The 20,767-nt window shown below is 40.3% G+C and overlaps 1 protein-coding gene across 5 annotated transcripts in view; it reads left to right on the forward strand.

The window, feature by feature from the left end:
• LOC311002053 (phospholipid-transporting ATPase ABCA1) overlaps positions 1 to 20,767 on the forward strand; it is a 182,600-nt gene that overhangs the window by 79,529 nt on the left and 82,304 nt on the right. For all 5 annotated transcript variants that reach the window (XM_083993263.1, XM_083993262.1, XM_083993264.1 and 2 more), the window contains 9 exons: positions 363 to 500; positions 5,807 to 6,021; positions 7,139 to 7,214; positions 9,393 to 9,595; positions 12,028 to 12,076; positions 12,824 to 12,931; positions 15,677 to 15,709; positions 16,378 to 16,517; positions 19,961 to 20,088. In XM_083993263.1, the coding sequence (XP_083849389.1) occupies positions 363 to 500; positions 5,807 to 6,021; positions 7,139 to 7,214; positions 9,393 to 9,595; positions 12,028 to 12,076; positions 12,824 to 12,931; positions 15,677 to 15,709; positions 16,378 to 16,517; positions 19,961 to 20,088 (1,090 nt within the window). The remainder of the gene's footprint in view (positions 1 to 362; positions 501 to 5,806; positions 6,022 to 7,138; positions 7,215 to 9,392; positions 9,596 to 12,027; positions 12,077 to 12,823; positions 12,932 to 15,676; positions 15,710 to 16,377; positions 16,518 to 19,960; positions 20,089 to 20,767) is intronic.

Genomic DNA, 20,767 nt, shown 5'->3' on the forward strand with positions numbered 1-20,767 from the left:
CATTGGATGCATTTTGAAGAGCTGGCTATGAGCGCAGACTGGAATAACCGTAGTAAGGTGTATCCACTTCCCCCTTCCATCAATCATTTTGCACCATGCAAAAGACAATAAAACACGGAGTGGTACATCTCAACACATTTATTCCATAATCAGTTCCCAATACTGTCTCCAGACATAATGCTGACAGATGCTTGTGTGGGACTTTTCACTGATTCCAGATAGACTGTCCACCACCCAGGACAAAGATGACTATCCATTTTATGTCAGTTGCAGTTTGTACACTTTTTTGTCATAAAAGTCCATTCAAGACCTAATATATCACCAAGATACCGTATCTGATATGGATTGTTCTCGTCTTCTAGGTGGCATGCAGAGGAAGCTGTCCGTGGCTATAGCTTTTGTCGGCGGCTCGAAAATCGTCATTTTAGATGAACCTACAGCGGGAGTGGACCCCTACGCCCGCAGGGGTATCTGGGAACTGCTGTTAAAGTACAAACAAGGTATGGGATCAGTGCTAAGAACCAAGGCTCCACCAGAGGCTTTGAAGTCCCCTATGTTTGCAGGATTGACTAGAATGCACGGAGCGCATGTTTGATCTCCTTCAAACCAAGAAACTTTCCAAAACCGAGCCTGAGACTTCAGGTAAACTTTTAACTGACAAGGCTCAAATGTATCCGGTATGAGAGCTGTTCAAGTAATGAACCATCTAGAGCAAGCAGCAGTTATTTTCTTAGCCTCGCTCTCTGTGACACTCAATTGTGGGTGGAGAGAAATTGTAATTTGTACTGGAACAGACTGAAATGCAAGAGAAGACAAGTGAATCCAAGAAGCTTTAATTGACATTGCTATTTAACAGAGTCCTTAATTGTCTGCCATATCAGCCTGTCACTCGCTGGCCTTATATACTTTGCGGTTGCTACTGGCTGTAAGCAGGACACAGACATTATAGGAATACATTCTCTCAGCAGATGTCTAAATGTTTAATGTGCATTGAGTGACATTCAGCCTTCACTGTGTCATTAGCTTCTCTCCCTCTAATCAAGTCCTTTCACTCCAATTGGGAGCAGCAGATAACTCTGTTATAATGAGAACACCCACATTCAGGCTGGTTGAGTGAGTCATGTTTTTGTGCCTCTCCAGTCTTATTTGCACCACAGTCTTACTTAAAAAAAGGCTACAGGCAGTCTATTTGTGTGGAAAGGCTGAAGGCTGAAATTGGATGTAATATTTTGGTTCTTTATAGATAATTAACAGTGCAGGTTTTTCACAAAGACAGGTTGACCAGATTGCCCTTAGTGTATGTTGTTTTCATTAAATGCAGTAGGGGCTTATCTGGTTGATTAGAGCTCAAGGTGTAAAAGAACATGGACAAACTGTACATGCACTTTGGGTTTAAATTAAGCCCCGAGTGTATTTTCAAGATGAATACAGTCAATTTATCTTCTAATAAGTATGTAGTCTTCAGAAGAAATGCAACTATCTTTGCATTCAAGGTGGCTTTTAATGTTCCTTTTGTCATGTGTCATTAGAAAATTACAGTGGAAGGTGATGATTTAAAGTAAAAATGAGCAAATTATGATTTTTTAATTATTATCCATTACTGGAAGTTGATTACTATTAAATTACCCCACTCATTATGTTGTAAAATGGGCCTCAAGGACGATATCCATATAACATATTTTATACATTTCGCCTTGTGCCTTCAGCTTTGCATGTTTTTGCTGCAGCAGCATCATTTTTATCACCTAATTCATTGATTGTAATTGATAACTACCCAATTTACAAGTCTTTTCTGCCGCTCTGAGAGGATCTTTTGTTAATCTCACATGGCTCTTTTACTGCAGCGACATTTTGTTTTACATACTGCAGATGCACATGTACATACACAGCTCCCAATATATTTTAGATTACATAGTGTAGCAAGTGAAACTTGTATTTTAGGATATCTCCCTCACAAATTACAGAATTTCTCATTTTAACAGCTTGTATATCAGCTGCCAGTGTAAAAAAATTTTTACATTCCTCAAGTTGGTTATCAGGGTTTAATTGGTAGTTATGCAGTTGAATTACATAAACCTATTCCTCCATATATGCTATAAAGAGTATATTACAGCCATATATTATAGCATCGAGAATCTTAAACTTGAAAACACAGTGAGCTGTGCATATAGACTGAGATTAAATCTACCACATGTAGGCAGAGGAGAGAAGCAAAAAGGACTTTTATTATTAGAATACTAAGTGAGTACATATTGTTTTTCATTGCTAACCTTGTTTCACACCTCTGATATGTATAAAAGAAAGTGTAACTTTTCTGTAGTTATGATATGAAGAGTGATGTCTATGACATGCTAAAAAATGTTGATTTCAATATACATAATTATGCTACGTTGAATATATCATTAGAAATACATAATAGGCATTAGGCAGAATGGTTTCCTTTCCCTCCAGACTTACCTTGAAAACACATTTACTGACAAGATGCAAGCCGAATGTTTCTATCATCTCCATTTATTGTACACCCAGATTGCAGTTGTATGCGTTTTAGAATTTCTCTGGCAGTTATGAAAAATTCAAGTAGCATGCCTAATGCATGTTTTTTTTCCCCAGGAATGCAGATTAATGTACGGTTGAAGCCAGTGTTGCAGTACAAATGGCATAAAAATGTAGCAGCCTTTGTTTCATGCATGCAGTCTTACTTAAGTTGTTTTTATGACAAAGTACAAGAAGCCATTCGGAGGGGTTTTTTTTGGGGGGGGGAGGGGGGCTGTTAATGTGTTAAAAAATCTGAGACTTTCAATGAAATATGAGATGATGGAGGAATGATGGAGGAATGTAGTAAGTAAAAAAGTACATGGAGCATCACAACATTTAAAATGATACTCACATAAGGATATTTTTTCTTCTTTTTTTTTACAACCTGAACAAACTGTCAGCGATTCCATGCAGTAACCACAATGCCTGTTTTTGGTTTATGCCAGTCAACAGATTACGTTGCCAAGCATTTCGTGAAACTCTTGTAGTGAACAAAAACAGGAACAAAACCTGGCGCTGTACATTTGTTATTTATTATTTTAGTATATTGGGTTGTTTTTAATCCTAACTACAAGCCCATCTGTTTATTTAAACTCTGTGGACAGGCCATAAACTGCAAGGTTATTTAAACATTTATTGATCCGAATTGATTGCCACAAACAGCCGTTAATACAGTTTTGTCCAGTAATTCATCTCACTGCCTGTGTATGCAAGATCTGTCGAGCCTCACTCAACCACTGTGAAATCCATTTCTATCAGCTTGATTTAGGAGGAAGGAAGCTAAATAACAGGAGCCAGGTTTCCTAGCCTCACTTTTTTTCCGTATGTGGTGCCAGTGCTACCAGTTTACCTGAACACACCCAACTCTGTTTGATATATCACTTTGTGCTGTAATGCACCACAACACGCTATAAATCAGAATACCTTTGTGGGCCATCTGCAGTCCAAACACATTTATTTTGCTCCCAACTCACGGATGATGCAGTGCGTTTTGATTATTATTATTTTTTTCCCTTGTAAACCACAACAAATCCCCAGGAAAATCATCTGTGAGTTTGAGCATCCCATACAAAATGAGCTGGCTCAGTCTAAACTAAAACCTCAAGCAATCCCCCCCCCCCCCCCCCCCCCCCCCTCAAAAGCATAGCTTCTTTCTCTCCCCATATGTTAAATTGACTGGGTTGTGGGCATTCATTCAGCTTGGGTATTTTGTTGAGTTTGTATTATAGAGGGATCCAGACTTGCTTGGCATAGCATAAGGCAGCAATACTTAACTGAAAAGGCATGGATTTAACAGCTCAGCTGGTGGCAGTGCATAAAAAAACGGGGGGAGAGGTGAAAAGAGAGAGAGAGGTAGGAGAGGGGGCAGAGATAGTTGGCCAAGCTGCGTCTGAACTGGGCTAATGACCTCTGTGTGTGCCCTTGTTCCTGGGATAGTACGACCTGCAAAGACACAAATTCAACCAGCTTGCAGCAAAAAAAAAAAAAAGTTGCAATGCTCAGCGGAGGATTTGACCTTTTGCAATAAACACCCACACATCCAGTGAAGAAAAGGTGAAAACTCCATCCAGTCAGCTACTTCCTACGTCTAGATCTCCTTATCATGTTTTGACATGAATATAGGCTACTTGATGTGACTCAAGCCATTCAAAATAATATCTTAGAAAGATTGAAGGTCCACAGTCGTGCCATTGGCTGTGTGAGTTTAGCCAGCATCAACATCGTAGTTTAGCATGTTAGCGTGATGACATTTATTAACCATCAACGCTATGGGGCCACTGAAGTATTTAATGAAAAAAAGTGTCATTTTGCCTGATAATGTCACAAAAGGAAGTTATTGGATCACCAAAGTTTATCTTAAGAACTGACCAGCAGCTGTAAGAATATCCTATTCCTAACTACAGATGTTAGTCTAAGGGCCACATTATTTAAAAAGGCAGAGGATAGTCATTAGTATTAATCATTTCATCACTCTGTACTACAGTAAATGCCATGACAATCCTAGAAATCCTATAAAAATAAAGATATCTAAGACCAGCATTCAGATGGACGAACACTGCTAGCACAATATGAAATCACCTTTTATTGATGCATTTGGCCTTATTGAAGGACCAGTGTGTAGATTTTAGTGGCATCTAGTGGTTACGGACTGACCAGCTGAATATCCCTGTCTCACCAAACATGCAGAGGAACCAGAGGCTTTCAGGGAACATAAAAAAACAAACATGAAAGATCCCTTTCTAGAGCCTGTGTTTGGTTTGTAGTGGAAGCACATGGAACAACCTGCTCTCGTTTTAGATATGGAGGGTTCATTCCAAGCTAATGAACACAGTGATTATACACCAATTAAAACATAATTCTGAATATTTTATCCCAATCTGACAATAGATCCCCCTAAAAACTACACACTGGGCCTTTAACTGTAAAAAAAAAAAAAAAAAAAAAAAAAGGAAAAAAAGAAACTGTAATTATCTTGAACCAGCACTAGCACTCTCTTTTCAAAGTCACTGACATCTCTGCAGGTTTCTTTCTTTGTCACTTAATAATCAAGATATTGGTTTCTGCTTTAAAACACAGTAGGATCAAAAGTTACCCAGTACTCTGTGATACTGCTTTCACGTCAACTGTAGAGACATGACCACGCTGTGACTTCATTACAGATCTGGTCCCTTTCATGATTTCTGGGGTATGTGATAATTAATATGTGTTATCTGATACAGCGTGATATGAAAGGATTAGCACACCTGTGAATAACCTTGCAATGCATGTTGTAGTTGTCAGTGCAATTGTGCTCAGTTTGATGCCTCTCGAAAATCCAGGGACTCACAAGCACAAAAGGAAGCACTGAAATAAAAATGTGGTCTCATAGAAATGCCGGGAAGTAGGCTTCTGCGTGGGTTGTTATCATAATTTCAATTTTGTCCGAGACTCCCACCCATGCACTCCTCTTGAGGTTGGTCTGTTGCCATGTGGATAAGTGTGGCTAACAAACATAGTGGAATCAGCAGTTAGGTGAAAAGTGACTACCATGCAGAGACAGATTGTGATATTGGCTTGATTTGAACGTTTTCTCTTTTTTTTTTTTTTTATCCATGGCCTCTTTTCCCTGTCTGGCTTTTTTCTCTATGATGACAGTTGTCAAATCAAACAAGGTCCAGAGAGAAAGATGCCACAGAAATGTTCTTTATTTTTGTAATTTTCAGTTTGTGCTTTGCCTTTTTTTTCTGTGTTTGCAATCTAGTGTTTTCACTATCTCTGTTTCCCTCTTCAGGTCGCACCATCATTTTGTCCACTCACCACATGGACGAGGCCGACATCTTAGGCGATCGCATTGCCATCATATCCCACGGCAAGATGCGCTGCTGTGGCTCCTCGCTCTTCCTGAAGAAGTGCTTCGGCAGCGGCTACTACCTCACTCTGGTCCGAGACGGGGCCGGAAAGATGACAACACAGCGCCGGGGTATTATAAACACTCAGGCCACAGAGGTACGAACAGATAGCATACGTAGTTTCTGGATACTGATTAGCCTCCTTGGCATTTGAGTTGTTTGTCTGGTAGAACGGCCACTTTCAGCAGATGAAAGATGATAAAAAATATCAATGGATATCACAACAATACAAGTCTCTGGCTGCCTGGTCTCATTAACTTCACATAAACACAAATGAAGTGATTGGGACCCCTGTCTAACCATACAGTTACCCCTCTCTTTTTCATCCTTACTAAAAGAGCTTCCCCTTAATCTGCTAGAATTGGACAGGTATCATTCTCTTTCAACTTCATGTATCAAGAAAATAGCTTTTTTTTTTAACCCTTTGACACAACAGTAACCTCCTCTAGTCTATTATTGAAGATGGCTCTCTGACTCTTTCTCTCTTACCACCCTCCCCCCTGTAATGATCTGTGTTTAGTCTCTCCCAGCATGAGAATTGGCAAATGCCTACGTGCTGGATGATACTAATTGTCACCGGGGAGAGGGGTGATTCTCGCTTTTGCTCGCCAATGGTGCCTCGCACACTTAGTTTTAATCAATAGGAGCAAATGAACAAGATGCACTGATGCCAGCAGGGCTAGAGCAATTACCATTAGTCTGCAGGCTCTTTGAGGTGAGAAGAGTCATTTGTTTGAAATAAATAACTAAACATCCAAACACCTTTGTGGGCAAAGTAGAATAGTATGCCCTTTTCCCAGATGACGACTTTGTAATTCAGTGGAAGTTTTTGCAATTACACAGAGAATGTAACTGGAAAAAAAGTTTGATCATCCTGATTTCATTTCATGTCTTCTACTCCATTAGATAAATGTCATGAAGTCCTTTAAAAAGTGCGGCAAGGTTTATTCGAACTTTGTCGAAATTAATACGTCATCTTCATTTCAGCTGATCGTCTTAGATTGAAAAGACGATGGTTTTATGTTGCATCGCAGGTTCAAAGTGTTCCCTATGGTTGGCTTACGCACGGCTTTGTTTAGAGCAATTAAATAGAAAACTTGTGGACGGCATCCATTATTTGATTAATGCAAGACAGGAATTGTCAAGGAGGCACTGTTCATCATTCTAAGCGGTAAACAATGATAAAGCCTTTCTAATCCAATTCTGATTAACAGGAGAAGGACTGTCCTTCGAGGAGCAGCCCAGACGATGGCATCGGCAGCCAAAACTGGAGCAACTCTGATCCCTCCGGTAGGAACATCACCTCTGTTACTGCCAGCTTTAGATTTGGCACCATATGCATTTTTGTGACATTTATTGCAAAATAAATGATTAGGTTAAATTAGTAAAATATAACTGGCAGCAATATGCAGTCGGTAACTCAGTCAACTTTCTTCAGAACAGCACCAGACAAACTGATCTCAGATAATCTCAGATTTATTATTTTTATTATTATTATTTTCCCCACACAAATTCAATACCAAATCAACAGACACTACAGGGATAGATGCTGCCTTGAGATGTTTAAAGGCTCTAACTAGTAGAGTGCACTTTAAAGTAAAGTGTCACAAAGAGGTGGGAGAGAAGGCTTAAGTGGCAGATAGCGTTAGGACAGCTCTGTGAGTGCAGAAAAAAACCTGGGGAGACAATCAGGAAAATAATGGACATTTGGACCGAACATGGTGTATTTTGAACATCTCAAACGGTGACAGATTAAGGATTATCTCAGATCCTCTGCAGCAGTGTGTTGTTGTTTTTTGTAGACAGCATTAATGCTTCATGTCGTCTTGTTAGTCGAGCTGCTCTTCAGCTCTGCCCATTGACAGCTGATGTGACATCCGTGTGAGGTATGGTCTCGGGTGACTTTTTGCCCACTCTTCCAGAGTTTGGTGAGTCTTCACAAGGAGTTTTGACCTCCATAATAATAAGTATCAGCAGCCTTGGGTCTTCAAATTAAATCCACAAGTTTCTGTAAACTAGATTTAAAGTGACATGTGTTTTTATGCCCAGTGCTGCCCAGAAAGGCATCACCTCATTTCTCATGTAGACCGTATCTTATATTCACCATGTTGTTGTCAAACAACTCACGGTCATCTGAATAGTTCAGTTTTGCTTAGTTCGTCTTTCCCACGGTGTAGCTAGTCTCTTTTTCATAATCAAATACATTCCCTTTTTCCCAGTTTGTGGAGTCATGTTGAAGGATACATGAAGTTTCTTGAGTACAGCTGATGAAAAAAAGAATAATCCAGCCCCTAGAAGTCTTGTAGCATATTCAGAAATCCACAACCTAATGCAATAAGATAAAGTTTCACCCTCATTATCTCTAATCAGTTCTACAAAGCACAGATTAGTGAATCTTTAATTACACATTTTAGGCAATTTTCTAATGTACCACTGCCATATTTATCAACTTTATCTCAGTTAGCATACTCTTATTTTGAATCTTTAAAACTGAGGATGTTACATTACCACTCCAAAACTGACAAGCAACGTTTTAATCAACCAATTAATCACCAAGCTTACAGTAGAGTGTTTGAGGCAAATGACTTAGACAATTAAAGAGTTGCTTCTGTTTTCCTGACTGGAATTCTAACAGCGGAGTCGGAGCAGATATTGGCCGACAGAAACATATGATGCTGGTTATTTGATTTGTTTTGATCATTCTTGGCCTTGATCGTGTAAACAAACAAGCTCGCGATCAGAGGCAAACTCTCAGGTGGGCTCCAGGTTATTATGCACGGAGGATAAATCAAAATCAAACCAGCTGGTTCCTTCAAAACAACTATAGGCATTATGTTTATATATATAAATATGAGCTAAAATAGCAGTAACTTTTCCGCCTCTCTCTTCATCACCAGACACACCCTGGGAAAATCTGACAGAGACACACACGCATTTTCACAAATAATTCAGTCTGATGTGTGAAGCAGATCCATTTACTTCTTCATAAAGCACCGAGCCGTTGGTTGTTAAGCTGCAGTAATTATGTATGAGAGGTTCTGGATCAATAACGGATGCAGTGCATTCTGCAACACTGTCCTGATTGATTCCCTCTAAGACCCGGCTTCAGAATGGATGAGACAGGAGAATTATGTCCACCGATGTGTCTCAGTACGTTCAAAGGTCAGAGCCCGGCTGTGTGACTGTGTGACTGTGTGTGTCGTCCCGAATGTTCCACAGTAGTTTTGAAAAGATTTTCAGTGAAGTTTCTCTGCGATTTCATCAAATCAATGTTGAGTTCATCTAGTGGATGTTGTCATCATTAACATATTTTATGTCTTTGCAGCCATGGTTGTGGTTTGAGCTTGAACTCCATCTGTTGCATCACTCAGTGGGAAATGTATTTTTTTTCCCGCAGAGGTACGTGTGTGAGCGCAATCTTTCCATCCCTTGTGTTGTTGAGTTCTTTTGTGGGTATTTGTCTGGCAGATTTGACAGCTGTGGGTCAGCTTGTGCGGCGCCATGTCCCCGAGGCGGTCTTCTTGGAGAGCATCGGTCAGGAGATCAACTACATACTGCCCTACGTTGGGGCCAGAGATGGGACCTTTGCGCTGCTCTTCCAAGAACTTGACCTGGCCATGGCTGACCTCGGCCTGACCAGCTACGGCATCTCTGACACCACGCTGGAGGAGGTAGACTGAGCGTGGGATTGACAGCCTTAATACAGAAATAAAACAGGCACACATATAGGCAGGCTACCCACTTACATAACAGAACATTAAAGTACACATAAAGAATAAAGTTCGGCTTGTTTTTCTTCTCTTTTTGTTTCTTCTTTTCCTTTTTTTCTGCAGTTTCACTTCATGACTTACTCAATGTTTTTCCTCCTCCTCCTTCCTTCCTCTGCTCTTCCCGTCTTTGTCTGCCTCTTACTCTGTAAGTAAGAAATCAGGTTTTAGTGGACACTTGTCCAGTCTTTCCATCACAAATTACACCAATCTACTAAATGGTAGAGCTGTAACAAGCAACTTTACGTTTTAGGTAATGACATAAAAACTGTGAAATCTAATATATATGATATATAGTCAGTTTTAGAGCCAAGTGATTTCAATTGCAATTCCCAGTATGTCTGTTAAAGAAAGGCTGCCATGATTAATAAATCGTTCTTTGACAGGTCAAGATGTCTGCAAAGCAGAAACCCCCATTTTTAATCTTTTTTTCCCCCTTCAAAATTCTTTGTCTCAGTTAAATGTCACATACAGCATCTGTTGTCTTTCCTGCACGTCAGTAAAAGAAACAGATCTCCACCTGAGCCTGATTCTTAAGCAAACATATTCTTACGTTTTTAAAAGAAATAGAATGAGCAGCAAATAAGAGAGGAAGAGGAGATGACCTCATGTGAACAGTCTGTTTCTCCTACATATTCTAATATGTAATATCTAATAATATTCTAATCTGCAAGATTTTACACCATGCGTATTTCAGGTTTTTGCATCATGTTTGTCAGATTTTCTCTCCTTATTTGCTATGATGCACAAAAGAACTTTCATGAAGGAAATACATCCCTGCTGTCCAAAGAAAACCATGAGAATTTCCTGATTTTTCATATTTCCAGAAGGATTTAGTTGTACCTAAATCCAGATTAAAGATTGAAAAACATACTGAGAGAAAAATACTATACTCCTCCTCCTCCTACTATACTATACGTCTCAAGCTAAATAAATCATAAAAAAATAAGGGAAGCTAAAAAATGTGAATTGTCAAAAAAGCTGATAAATAGCCTCAGGGTATTTTTCTCAGCTCGTGAAGAAGTCAATTTGGAAATGTATTTTTTTCACCGTACAGTCTACAACCAGAAGAGGGAGTTGGTGAAATCCCCAAATATTTAAAATTAGACGATCCAAACTTCCATGAAATACTTGTTTTTGTGAAGCAACCACGTTTGGACATAACTAAATATCATCAACAGGAAGACATCTTTTGAGATTTTTTTATTAAATTGTTAATAAAATAAAAATGTATTCGTAGTTGTATATGATCCCATTAATCTATAAGTATTGACCTTCTAGCAGCAGAAACATGAGTAGTAGTATGAATAGTATTGTTGAGCAGATTACAGTGTGTTTGGCTCAACAAGGAGTCTTGGATGATCAAAAATGAAATGAAAATGCTCCTCATGTAACACAGTCGTGAATCAGACACTAAAGGCCTCCGGCGATGTGAATAATTCCTTTTGAGTATCTAAAATTGAGACACGACAAGGTTATTTCACTCATCCATGTTTTCTTTTGAAGTCCAGCTCCACTTGGACTGAAACACAGGGATTCTCTATGATTCACTAATAAACAAGGGCTTTTATTATTGAAGTGAGTCACATAACTTTTCATCAGGTCACTGCAATGAAAAGTTTTTTCACGTACCTGTATTTGAGAGTGTTATGATGTCAGAAGTTTGTTTTTATCTTGTTTTGACTGAAATTGTGAAACATGCCCTGAGCAGCAAGTCTCCAGTTAGACCCCTGGCCGGCTGGACCCTCTATATGTCACTCCTCTTCTCTTTCCACACATTTCCTGTCTGTCTCTGCTCTCTCCATCAACTTTAAAGGCCAGAGGAAAAAAAACACTCTGTCTGGTTCCTCCCTGGAGTGTGGAGAGACTTTTTTGAGGGCAGATGTTAAAATGTGGCTTAACACGTACATCAGAATGGAACAAGGAGATAAGTCACCTGGCAGTTTTTTACAAATAGGGAGATTTATTTATTTTGACATATGGCTTGAATTAATAAATGAAGTCAAGGAGGGCACTTCTCTTAGCAAGGCCGATTGGCAGGTGTTCAGATGAAGGTTGGGGTCTCTGTGGATGCACAACCCTGGTCTGATTCTAAGCAGGAATTTGACTTGATAATCTGCATCAGATATCAGAGCTGTGTGCACTCAAGTTAGGTGGGTAGGTCAAACTGGAGCCAAGAGAGCAGCCTGAATAACATTCACCGACTGTGCTGCTATCACTTGGTTTGCATTCATTCTGCCTGTGTGGATGCTTACAAGGTGATGGGAAACATAGCATAGCATAGCAGCCATAGCAGCCATAAGATAGGATGCTCATAACAATGTCTGTCTTCACAGATATTCCTGAAAGTGGCAGAAGATACTGGCGTGGACACGGAAATACAAAGTAAGCACACACACACACACATAGAAAAACATATACTGTGTGGAGTCACATCAAGTCAGTAAATCCCATCATATTCCTCTTAAAATGTTATTATCTTCTTGTCTGAGCTACAAATTTGCCACCATCGTTCAGACAGCTAATGATGCTCCGCTGTCTTTAACATTACTCTGATGTATTGCAGAATTAAGTCTCTGCTAAAGTTACACAACTGGCTTTTCTTTTAAGGCAGAATCTGGCAGCTGCACAGATTCCCTGTCTCCTCCAACATTTAGCAACAATGCTACTTAATCACACTGTATTAGGCTGAGCCTCCATCACAGCAGTGTTTGCAATATTTGCTGTAGTGACTTTCAGATCAAAGTCGTTTTTCTTGTTTCATTTTCTTGTTGTCTGGGCTCGTGCAGACATATTGCATATATATGGAATGATATTGCACTTTCTGTCTGTTATTGTATGCTGTTTTCTAAGAGTTACTGCTCATTGATTGACCTCAACTGATAAATCTTCTAGTGCTCTATTTCCAGAATTTCTGTTTGTATCCAACATGAAAAAAACAAAACAAAAAAACAAAAAACAGTTTCAGTTTATCTCAAAAAAAGGATTCCGTCACGTCCCTAAAAACACCTGGGCTTGTGCTTTTACAGGCAATAACATGGCAGTGTAAAGGGCAGGTAGCTATTCATATTGTTATTTATAACCCTAAATTGGGTCAGGCCAAAACAACATATCTTATTTGTATTCCCACAGCAACAAAGGAGCCGTTGGTGAGAGACTGGAAGAGAAGCTCTCGCGAATCCAAGCGGAACAGCATTGCAGGCGCCCACAATGCACCAGGACAAGTCTCTGGAATAAGTGGCAAGTCAAACAGACCAGACCTCATGCTGTGCACTTTTCTCTGGGTTTATTTACCTGCTGATTTCCCTAACACGATGTAGCATTGCTTTTGAATACCTGTGATCTGCTTCATATGGTTTCTACTGCCCCTTTCTGTTGCCTCTTTCTGGAGCTCTAGCGGGCAAAGGTCATTTGGCCAATCAGAAGAGAGAATAAGAACCTCTCCTCTGATTGGCTGACTGTTTTTGAGTGGCGTGTGGTCGGGCCAATCACAGGCAAGTAACTGAAACCTAAGCTGCATTCATAAAAATTGAAAAGAAAAAAAAAACTGGGCGCGGTGGGCGGAGTTACCTTGTGTGTGACATCACAGAAAGGAGGAAGTGCTATCCGCTCGTCTTAAAGGGACAGTATGGGACTTTATTGGCTTTTTATTGACAAAAATCAAATATCGCTTTCATAAATACGTATTTCACTGAAGTGGAATCGCGCCCGCATACAAACGAGCGCTTTCTCGTACCTTAGAATGAGATGTTACAAGTCGTTACAAACATACAGGGGGGGGTTCACCGAACCTTCTCTGCCATGTTGAATCGCCATGTTTTACGTTCAGTGTCACCGTGGCTGTAAGTAACCTCAAACTCGGGCCGCCGGAGCTTCTCGGCTCGGGGAGAAAGTTTTCCAGACAGCGCCTGTTAAAACTGTCACCACCGTGTAGCTAGTGTGAGGAAGGACGGAGGCACTGGTGTTGCCTTCAGGTGCAGTCAGACACCTGAATGACGCCGTGAGTGACGCCGTCGGCAAACCAACTGGATGTTATTTTACTCGACGAGAGAAAGCCGGTAAAACGTGGGTCAGGTAAACAATACGACATCACCATGACAACATATTGTCACGCCTGTATTGTTTTGCCTCGTGCTGCCGGACCGTTTGTTTACATAGAGGCTTGTTTATCCTGATACATGCAGCGTGTGTTGTTTTTCTGACTTCTGCCCGAGTTTACGTAAACGCAACAGCAAGAATACGTGCCGACATGCAACCGCACCGCTAGATGGGGGTAAATCTCACATACTGTCCCTTTAAAGAGAAAGTTCCTACAAATGGGCGGTGTGTGTATCTCTGTTTATGACCAGTTTGATGCATGGGACAGTATATACGTGGCCTCCCCCAGCACCAAAAAATAACCAAAATCACATTTTTCATTCCATGGGGCCTTTAAAGGGGACATATTATGGAAATATCTCCTTTTGAAGGCTCTTTAACATATACAGTATCTGGGTGTTTGTCTTGCCTTCCGGCCCCAAAAAGGTGAGAATTGACAAAGTGATGTAACTAGGTTTCAAATTTGCATAATATATATATAGGTATTATTGGAAACCTTGAAGTTTCCAATAATCATGCCAGATTGATGTTCATAGATTTCTCATCCGCCTTCAATACAATACAGCCTCACCTGTTAATCCAGAGACTGAGAAACAACTTTGGCCTGAAAGGCAGTATTGCTGGTTGGATCCTAGATTTTTTGACATGCAGAACTCAAAGAGTCAGAGTAAATGGGCAGTTCTCTGACTTATCTGTAACATCTACTGGCTCACCTCAAGCATGCGTCCTTTCCCCTCTGCTGTAATACTGTACACAAATGACTGCTGTAGCACTTCTGAAAACTGTCACATATTGAAGTTCGCAGACGATTCTGTTATAGTGAGCCTGCTGAACAGTACTGAGACTTCACATGGTCCTGTGTTTGAATATTTCCTGAAATGGTGTGAGGAATCTTTTTTATCTTTGAATGTCTTGAAGACAAAGGACATGTGTATTGATTTTCGACGTGTGCAGCCCTCTCCTGTAAGTAAAGTGATCGAGGGTCAAGAAATTGAAATTGTTGAGTCCTATAAATATTTAGGCACTATTATTGACAACAAACTGTCATTTGATAAAAATACAGACTCGTTACATAAGAAAAGCCAGCAGCGCCTTTTTTGTCTTCGAAAACTCTCTAAATTCCAGGTTGATTCGTCCCTGATGATACTGTTTTATCGTTCTTTTATTGAATCTATTATTACATTCTCCTTCATTTGTTGGTTTCAATCTCTGAAAGTTAAAGACAGAAACCTACCTAATAAGGTTGTCAGTGTCAGCAGTAAAATCATCGGGTCTGCACAACAACCTTTACAAGAACTCTACAACAAACAGCTGATTAAGAAAGCTAGCTCCATCCTGTCCGACTGCTCTCATCCCTTACATAAACAGTTTCAGTTCTTACCATCAGGTTCACTCCTTAGACTCCCATTTGCAAAGACAAACAGATGTAAACACTCCTTTTTACCTTCCGCTGTTCTTCTTTTAAATGCCAGGAGGAAAAGGTAGTCGGGGTGAAACAGCCTTCCCTCCTAACTGATCTTGGGTCTGTATTGCTATCTGTAATTGTAGTTGTGACTATTGTAATTTTATTATGCCATGTGTTTTGTATATTTTGTTTTATTTTATTTATGACAGATAAGACTACACAAATATGCACATAGTAACATGTATATATAAAGTTATCCACCGCTCCAGGGATTGCCTTCTCATCAGCTTTGTTGAAAACAAATGCACATGGCTAAAGAGGAAGGGGGGCAAAACAGTTACAAGCAACCGGACTAGCATTGTTCCCCTTTAACAATGCAGAAAGTCAAGTGATCACTAATATTAACAGATGATTCATTTTAAATAGAAAAGAAGTTCAAAGACCTATCACTCAGTCTTGTTATTTTCTTCCTTCTTATCCAGACACAAAGGAAAGATTCACAAGTAAAGTGGAGGGTGAGTACTACGTTCTGTACTTCATTTCAGACTCTCATACAAGCAGATGTCAGTTTTTCTGCCCACCATTTATTCTTCAGTTAACTTCATTTAGTCTGGATTTAATTTGACTGTTTCACCTCAGTAGGCATTTTGAAAAGAGAGGGCATAAACAAGAGCTCTGTCTTCAGAATGAGTCATTTTCAAAAAGAGTTTCCACAGTCCATACAATTTTATCTCGCCTGTCTTTTCACCTTTTCAATTTTGCTCGCATGAAAGAAATTCACTTTCACACAAAGTCTTTCATCGTGAAAAAATGGTTTTCAATCGGAATATTTTTTATCATCTTAATTACTGCTGTGAAAATATAACGTCTTTGGCTTTTCCAGTAACGGGATTCTTGGAAAGTGTGCAACATAAAAAACAAGGTTTCTGCAGAGCTCTTGTTTATGACCTTTTTTCTCCTGAGTCATGCCAAAAGCATATTTGGAAATGTATGCTATGTTTTTAAAAAGCAAAAAACAGTTGCCAAACTGAAGAATGAGCATGTGGCAAGTGGCAGTTTTACCACTTAACTTATATTTGATTGGAATCCATTAGCTGCGGCAGAAAGCGCGCTCAGCAGGGCTTTTTTTTTTTTTACATATGCACAGTTGATGAATAACACAGTGGGTTAACGTCCATTGCAGACTTGAAGAGGAACGCCAGTGTCAGTGGGAGGGGATCCATGGTCATCACCGGGTGGCAGCTGATCAGGAGGCAGTTCCTGGCGCTCTTTATCAAGCGCTTCCACCACGCCCGGAGGAGCCGCAAGGGACTCATTGCCCAGGTAATGGCCTCAGTCTGTCATATTGATGAATTGAAGGGTTATACTAGGAGGGGTTACATGGGAGGATCAAGGTAGGATTGTATGAAATACATGTTGGCTTTCAAAATCAGTTAATGACATATGTGATAGAGTAAGCTAATTTCAGATCTGGTGGGAGAAGTCACGTCATCCATCTTGATGGAGTCGGCAGTCGGGGAATTTAACTTGTTGGAGGGAAAAAACCGACACAGAAGGCAGCATGAAAGTGAACAGTTAGAAAAATGTGTGGAGCAGCAAACCAGAATGATGTAACATGCTGTCAATAAACTGCACATCCAATAATCATCTCCACCTCCCAAAGGATGCCATGTGTTGTATCAGAGAATACCTGAGGGGGGGTGAACGAGGCTCAAGCCAGCATGAACGTGTGTTTATTGAGGATTTTGCTCTTTTCATCAATCACTTTGTGTGAGTAGAAATGTGTCAATATGAAGGCATCATGCCTCAGTGTTATGAATACATTATACTAGTGGAAAAAGTCTTTTGAGCCACAGCGGCATCAGTTTTTACCTGATCGCCGTGATTGGCACCGGAAAAGCAAAGTGACACCTACGATTAGGTATTCTCTCACTTTACTCTGCGCTAATCATGTGTTTTCATTAGCGACGTATTAAAAGTGATCGCATAACAATTACAGACATGACAGACTGCTATTAGCCCATTACATGAACGTCTATTTTATTTTGTTTCTCATAAACATAATTTCAAAAGTCAAATCCAATAAACCCAAGTAATTTAAACAAGTCAAAACCAATTTCGGTTACTAGCAATTTCAAGAAAGTTAAGCAGTGTTTTTGTTTTTTTTTCACCAAGTTTGAAAACCTGTGTTCTCTCTGAAATTATGTTGACACGTGTGTATCAGCCTCTCACCTAGAATCACAGTCTATGTATATCTTGTTGTGCCGTCAGTTATGACAACTGGCATGCTGAAATAATCAGAAGTGAAAGTGGCTGAAGCAGCTCATCCAGTCCAGGCTGTGGTGTGTACGTCAGCCACAGAGGGAGAGAGAGAAAGAGAGAGAAAGAGAGGGAGAGTTTCACCTTTGTGAGGTGTATAGGTTGTTCCTGTAATTTGCTGCAGTACCAATCCCCATTAGTCACTGTCAATCTGGGAACGTCCCTCTTTAGCGAGGACGCAGAGCAGGATGGATAAGGGTGCGAGTGTGTACGTACAAATGTGCACAATGTCTGCAAGGGCGCACCTGCTACCTCTCTTTATTCATTTGGCTAAAGCCCCCCCCCCCCAATCCACCTTCCCTCCGATCATGTCAACAGCCCCCATTGTCAGCAGATATGATTGTGTGGTGAGGTAATCTCCTCAAATACAAGCGGTTAGGGGGAATATAAAAGAGATTATGGCGTGTAACACAAAAGGAGTGATTTATGGGGGATGAAAGTTGGGGGACAGGCGAGTCCTGGCAATGTCAGGATCAGGGAGAAGCAGCCATTGGTTGAACGTGGCGGCGAAGAAGTTGAAAGGTTCACACTGAGCGCCGACTGCAATGGCCCATTGTATTGGAACAGGAGACGACGCATGTTTTGTAATTCACAATATCTGCTGTTGTATCTGTTTGTCACTGCAGCACATGAAGTGTTCCCTTTGTGTTTAAGTTTCTGTACTCTTCTTGTTTACTGTGAACATTATGTTTCCACCGGAGATAACAGCAGTTTTACTGACTGTCTGCTATATTTTATTTGAATAGAGTGTCGAGAGAAAAAAAACCAAACACATTAACACTTCAGAAAAAATATTCAAGGTGATGCTATTATCCACTTTAACACAAGATGCGGCGATAAAGCCATTATTCACAAACACAGCTAGAAAGACAGAAATGTTTCCCGAGAAAACAAACTCAATCTAATGAGGTGCTTGACTTTGCAGAAACTAAAACTCGTCTTAATCGTGTTTTGTTGTTTATACCCGTTTTGCATATAATCCCATCCTCTTCTTTAAATCCCCGCTAAACTTGAGAATGCCATAAACTCATGCATTGTTCATGGGAATGCTTTGGCTTTGTGAGCGTAATGACTTCTCCCTGCTTTTTTGCAGATCTCTCAATGGAAGAAGTACCAGCTGTCACCTGCAATTACTGTTACTGAGAGAGAGAGAGAGAGAGAGAGAGAGGGTGCAGTGAAAAAAAGAATAGAACTTCTTTCTTTTGCAGTCTGTCATTAAGCTTTTAGGTCTCATTGCTGCTCTTTATCTTCCTTCCAAGTACATTTCCATGGCCATGCAGCAAATTTAGGATTTTCAATTGTAGCATCTTGAATTAGCCTGGCAAATTGCATGCCCTGCAATTAATCAAGTGTACGCAAACCTCTCCCTAGCTGCGGGGTGTGTTCCAACCTACAAGTGATTAAACATTAAAGATATCTTGGATTTTTTTCTTTCCCACTGACCTTTTGGTCAGCTGTAACAATGGAATGAAAAGAGAATTACATAACAGAGAAAAGAGGATTGGATGGCAGGGTGGGATGGGGAGGTTGAGAAGGTGGTGGTGGTGGTGGTGGTGGGGGGGGGGGGGGGGGGGGGGGTAAAGGAAGTGTGGCAGCGTTTGGTGTTAAAAAAGGAAAGAATAAAAAACAACACAAAAGACAAGAGAATAGCAAGAAACTAATTATATCTGAGTGGCCAGATGGTGGTGGCAGTGTTGGAAGTGTTTAATCAAACTCATAAAGCATGCAGAAGAGCCCAAACAAGTTGGTGGGGAGCATATTAATGTGCACACATTATCGCAGTGGTCCTGCTTCATTGTTGATTGCATCAGTCATTTTGTAGCACGTAATGACAGTGAGGGGGCCCGGGGAGGGGAGTGATGAAATTGATCTCATACTGAATCTTGTCCTTTCATGCTTTACACACATACACATGCATCTGTATCACCCGCGCCGACAACCGCTGCAGACCGCATAGTGTTTGCTTTGTTTCCCCTCTCCCCTCAGTTTAAAGGGAACCAGCGATAATTGTATCACTCTCCTCCTGCTCTCATTTTGTTGTTTGTAACATTACTGTACATGGGTCATCAAATGATCACAGCTTTTTTCATGAGTTAAAAATGAAACAGTGTATAAGAAATGATTGGAATGAAGCTGTGAGGCCGATTTGGATAGGTTGTTGTCTAAAATCCTTTCACATTAGCGTCTCAAAAATAAAATAAATAGACAAAAAAGTTACTTTAAAATGCTAAGGCAGTGCAGTTTTGTGAGCATTACTTTCTATTTTTACTCTCCGGTACCATGGCAAGTACCTCGCTGAAGAAATACCCGATGACTTTATTGAAATCACTTGCTTTTTTGTTGAAATCTTTATAACATCTCACTGTGTGACATCAAAAGAAGTCGTCAGATGTGGCAGTATGCTTTAATGAGATATTTTGACTTAAAACTCGTTACTCTCCTCCCAGGTGGTCTTGCCTGCCGTCTTTGTGTGCCTGTCTCTGATCTTCTCACTCATCGTCCCGCCTTTCACCGAATATCCCAGTCTGGAGCTGCAGCCCTGGATGTATGGTCTGCCCCAGACCACGTTCTACAGGTAACCACGGGGTGGTGACGCATTTAAATGCTCACAACAGAAAAAAAATGTTACATTTACTGTAAGTTGTATATTTCATTTGCTGCTGGTTAATCTGATACAACATTTACATAGTTGAAAGTTTTGGCTTTTATATTCTTACTATTACCAAGAGACAACAAGATTTTCCCAGGGAGGAATCCTCTACTGTTTCTCAGAGGGTGTGAGTTGGATGAAGTGGGCAGTTATTGTTGCAAAGAGGCCGGAGAAATGAACAGTAAACCTAAACCCTTCAAGAAAGTGTGTTACTCCAGTGACAGAAAATCAAACGGAAAACAGTCACCGTGCTGCTCATGGTGTTTGATTGCCAGGAGATTTTTACATGGTTGAGGTCGTCAATCTGATCACGGTCCTGTGCTCGGCTGCAGCTTGGTATTCAGTCATGGAACATCACAGACAGAACTGGTGACAAGGCACAGCCACGGTCAACAGCCACTGACAAGAAAGGATTATTTACTGCAGAGGATTTAGATACAAAACAAAAAAAACAACACGTTTTTGAGAAAAATAGATGAATAGCTTAGACAAAATATATTGTGGAATGTGTCATCGACTTAATATGGATGTGACTTTACTATGATTTTAAATATTCACATTTGTAAGCTCAAAGTTGCTGCTGTCTGATTTACCTTTCTCCATA

Source organism: Trachurus trachurus (genome assembly GCF_905171665.1).
Source record: "Trachurus trachurus genome assembly, chromosome: 18".
NCBI lineage: Eukaryota > Metazoa > Chordata > Actinopteri > Carangiformes > Carangidae > Trachurus > Trachurus trachurus.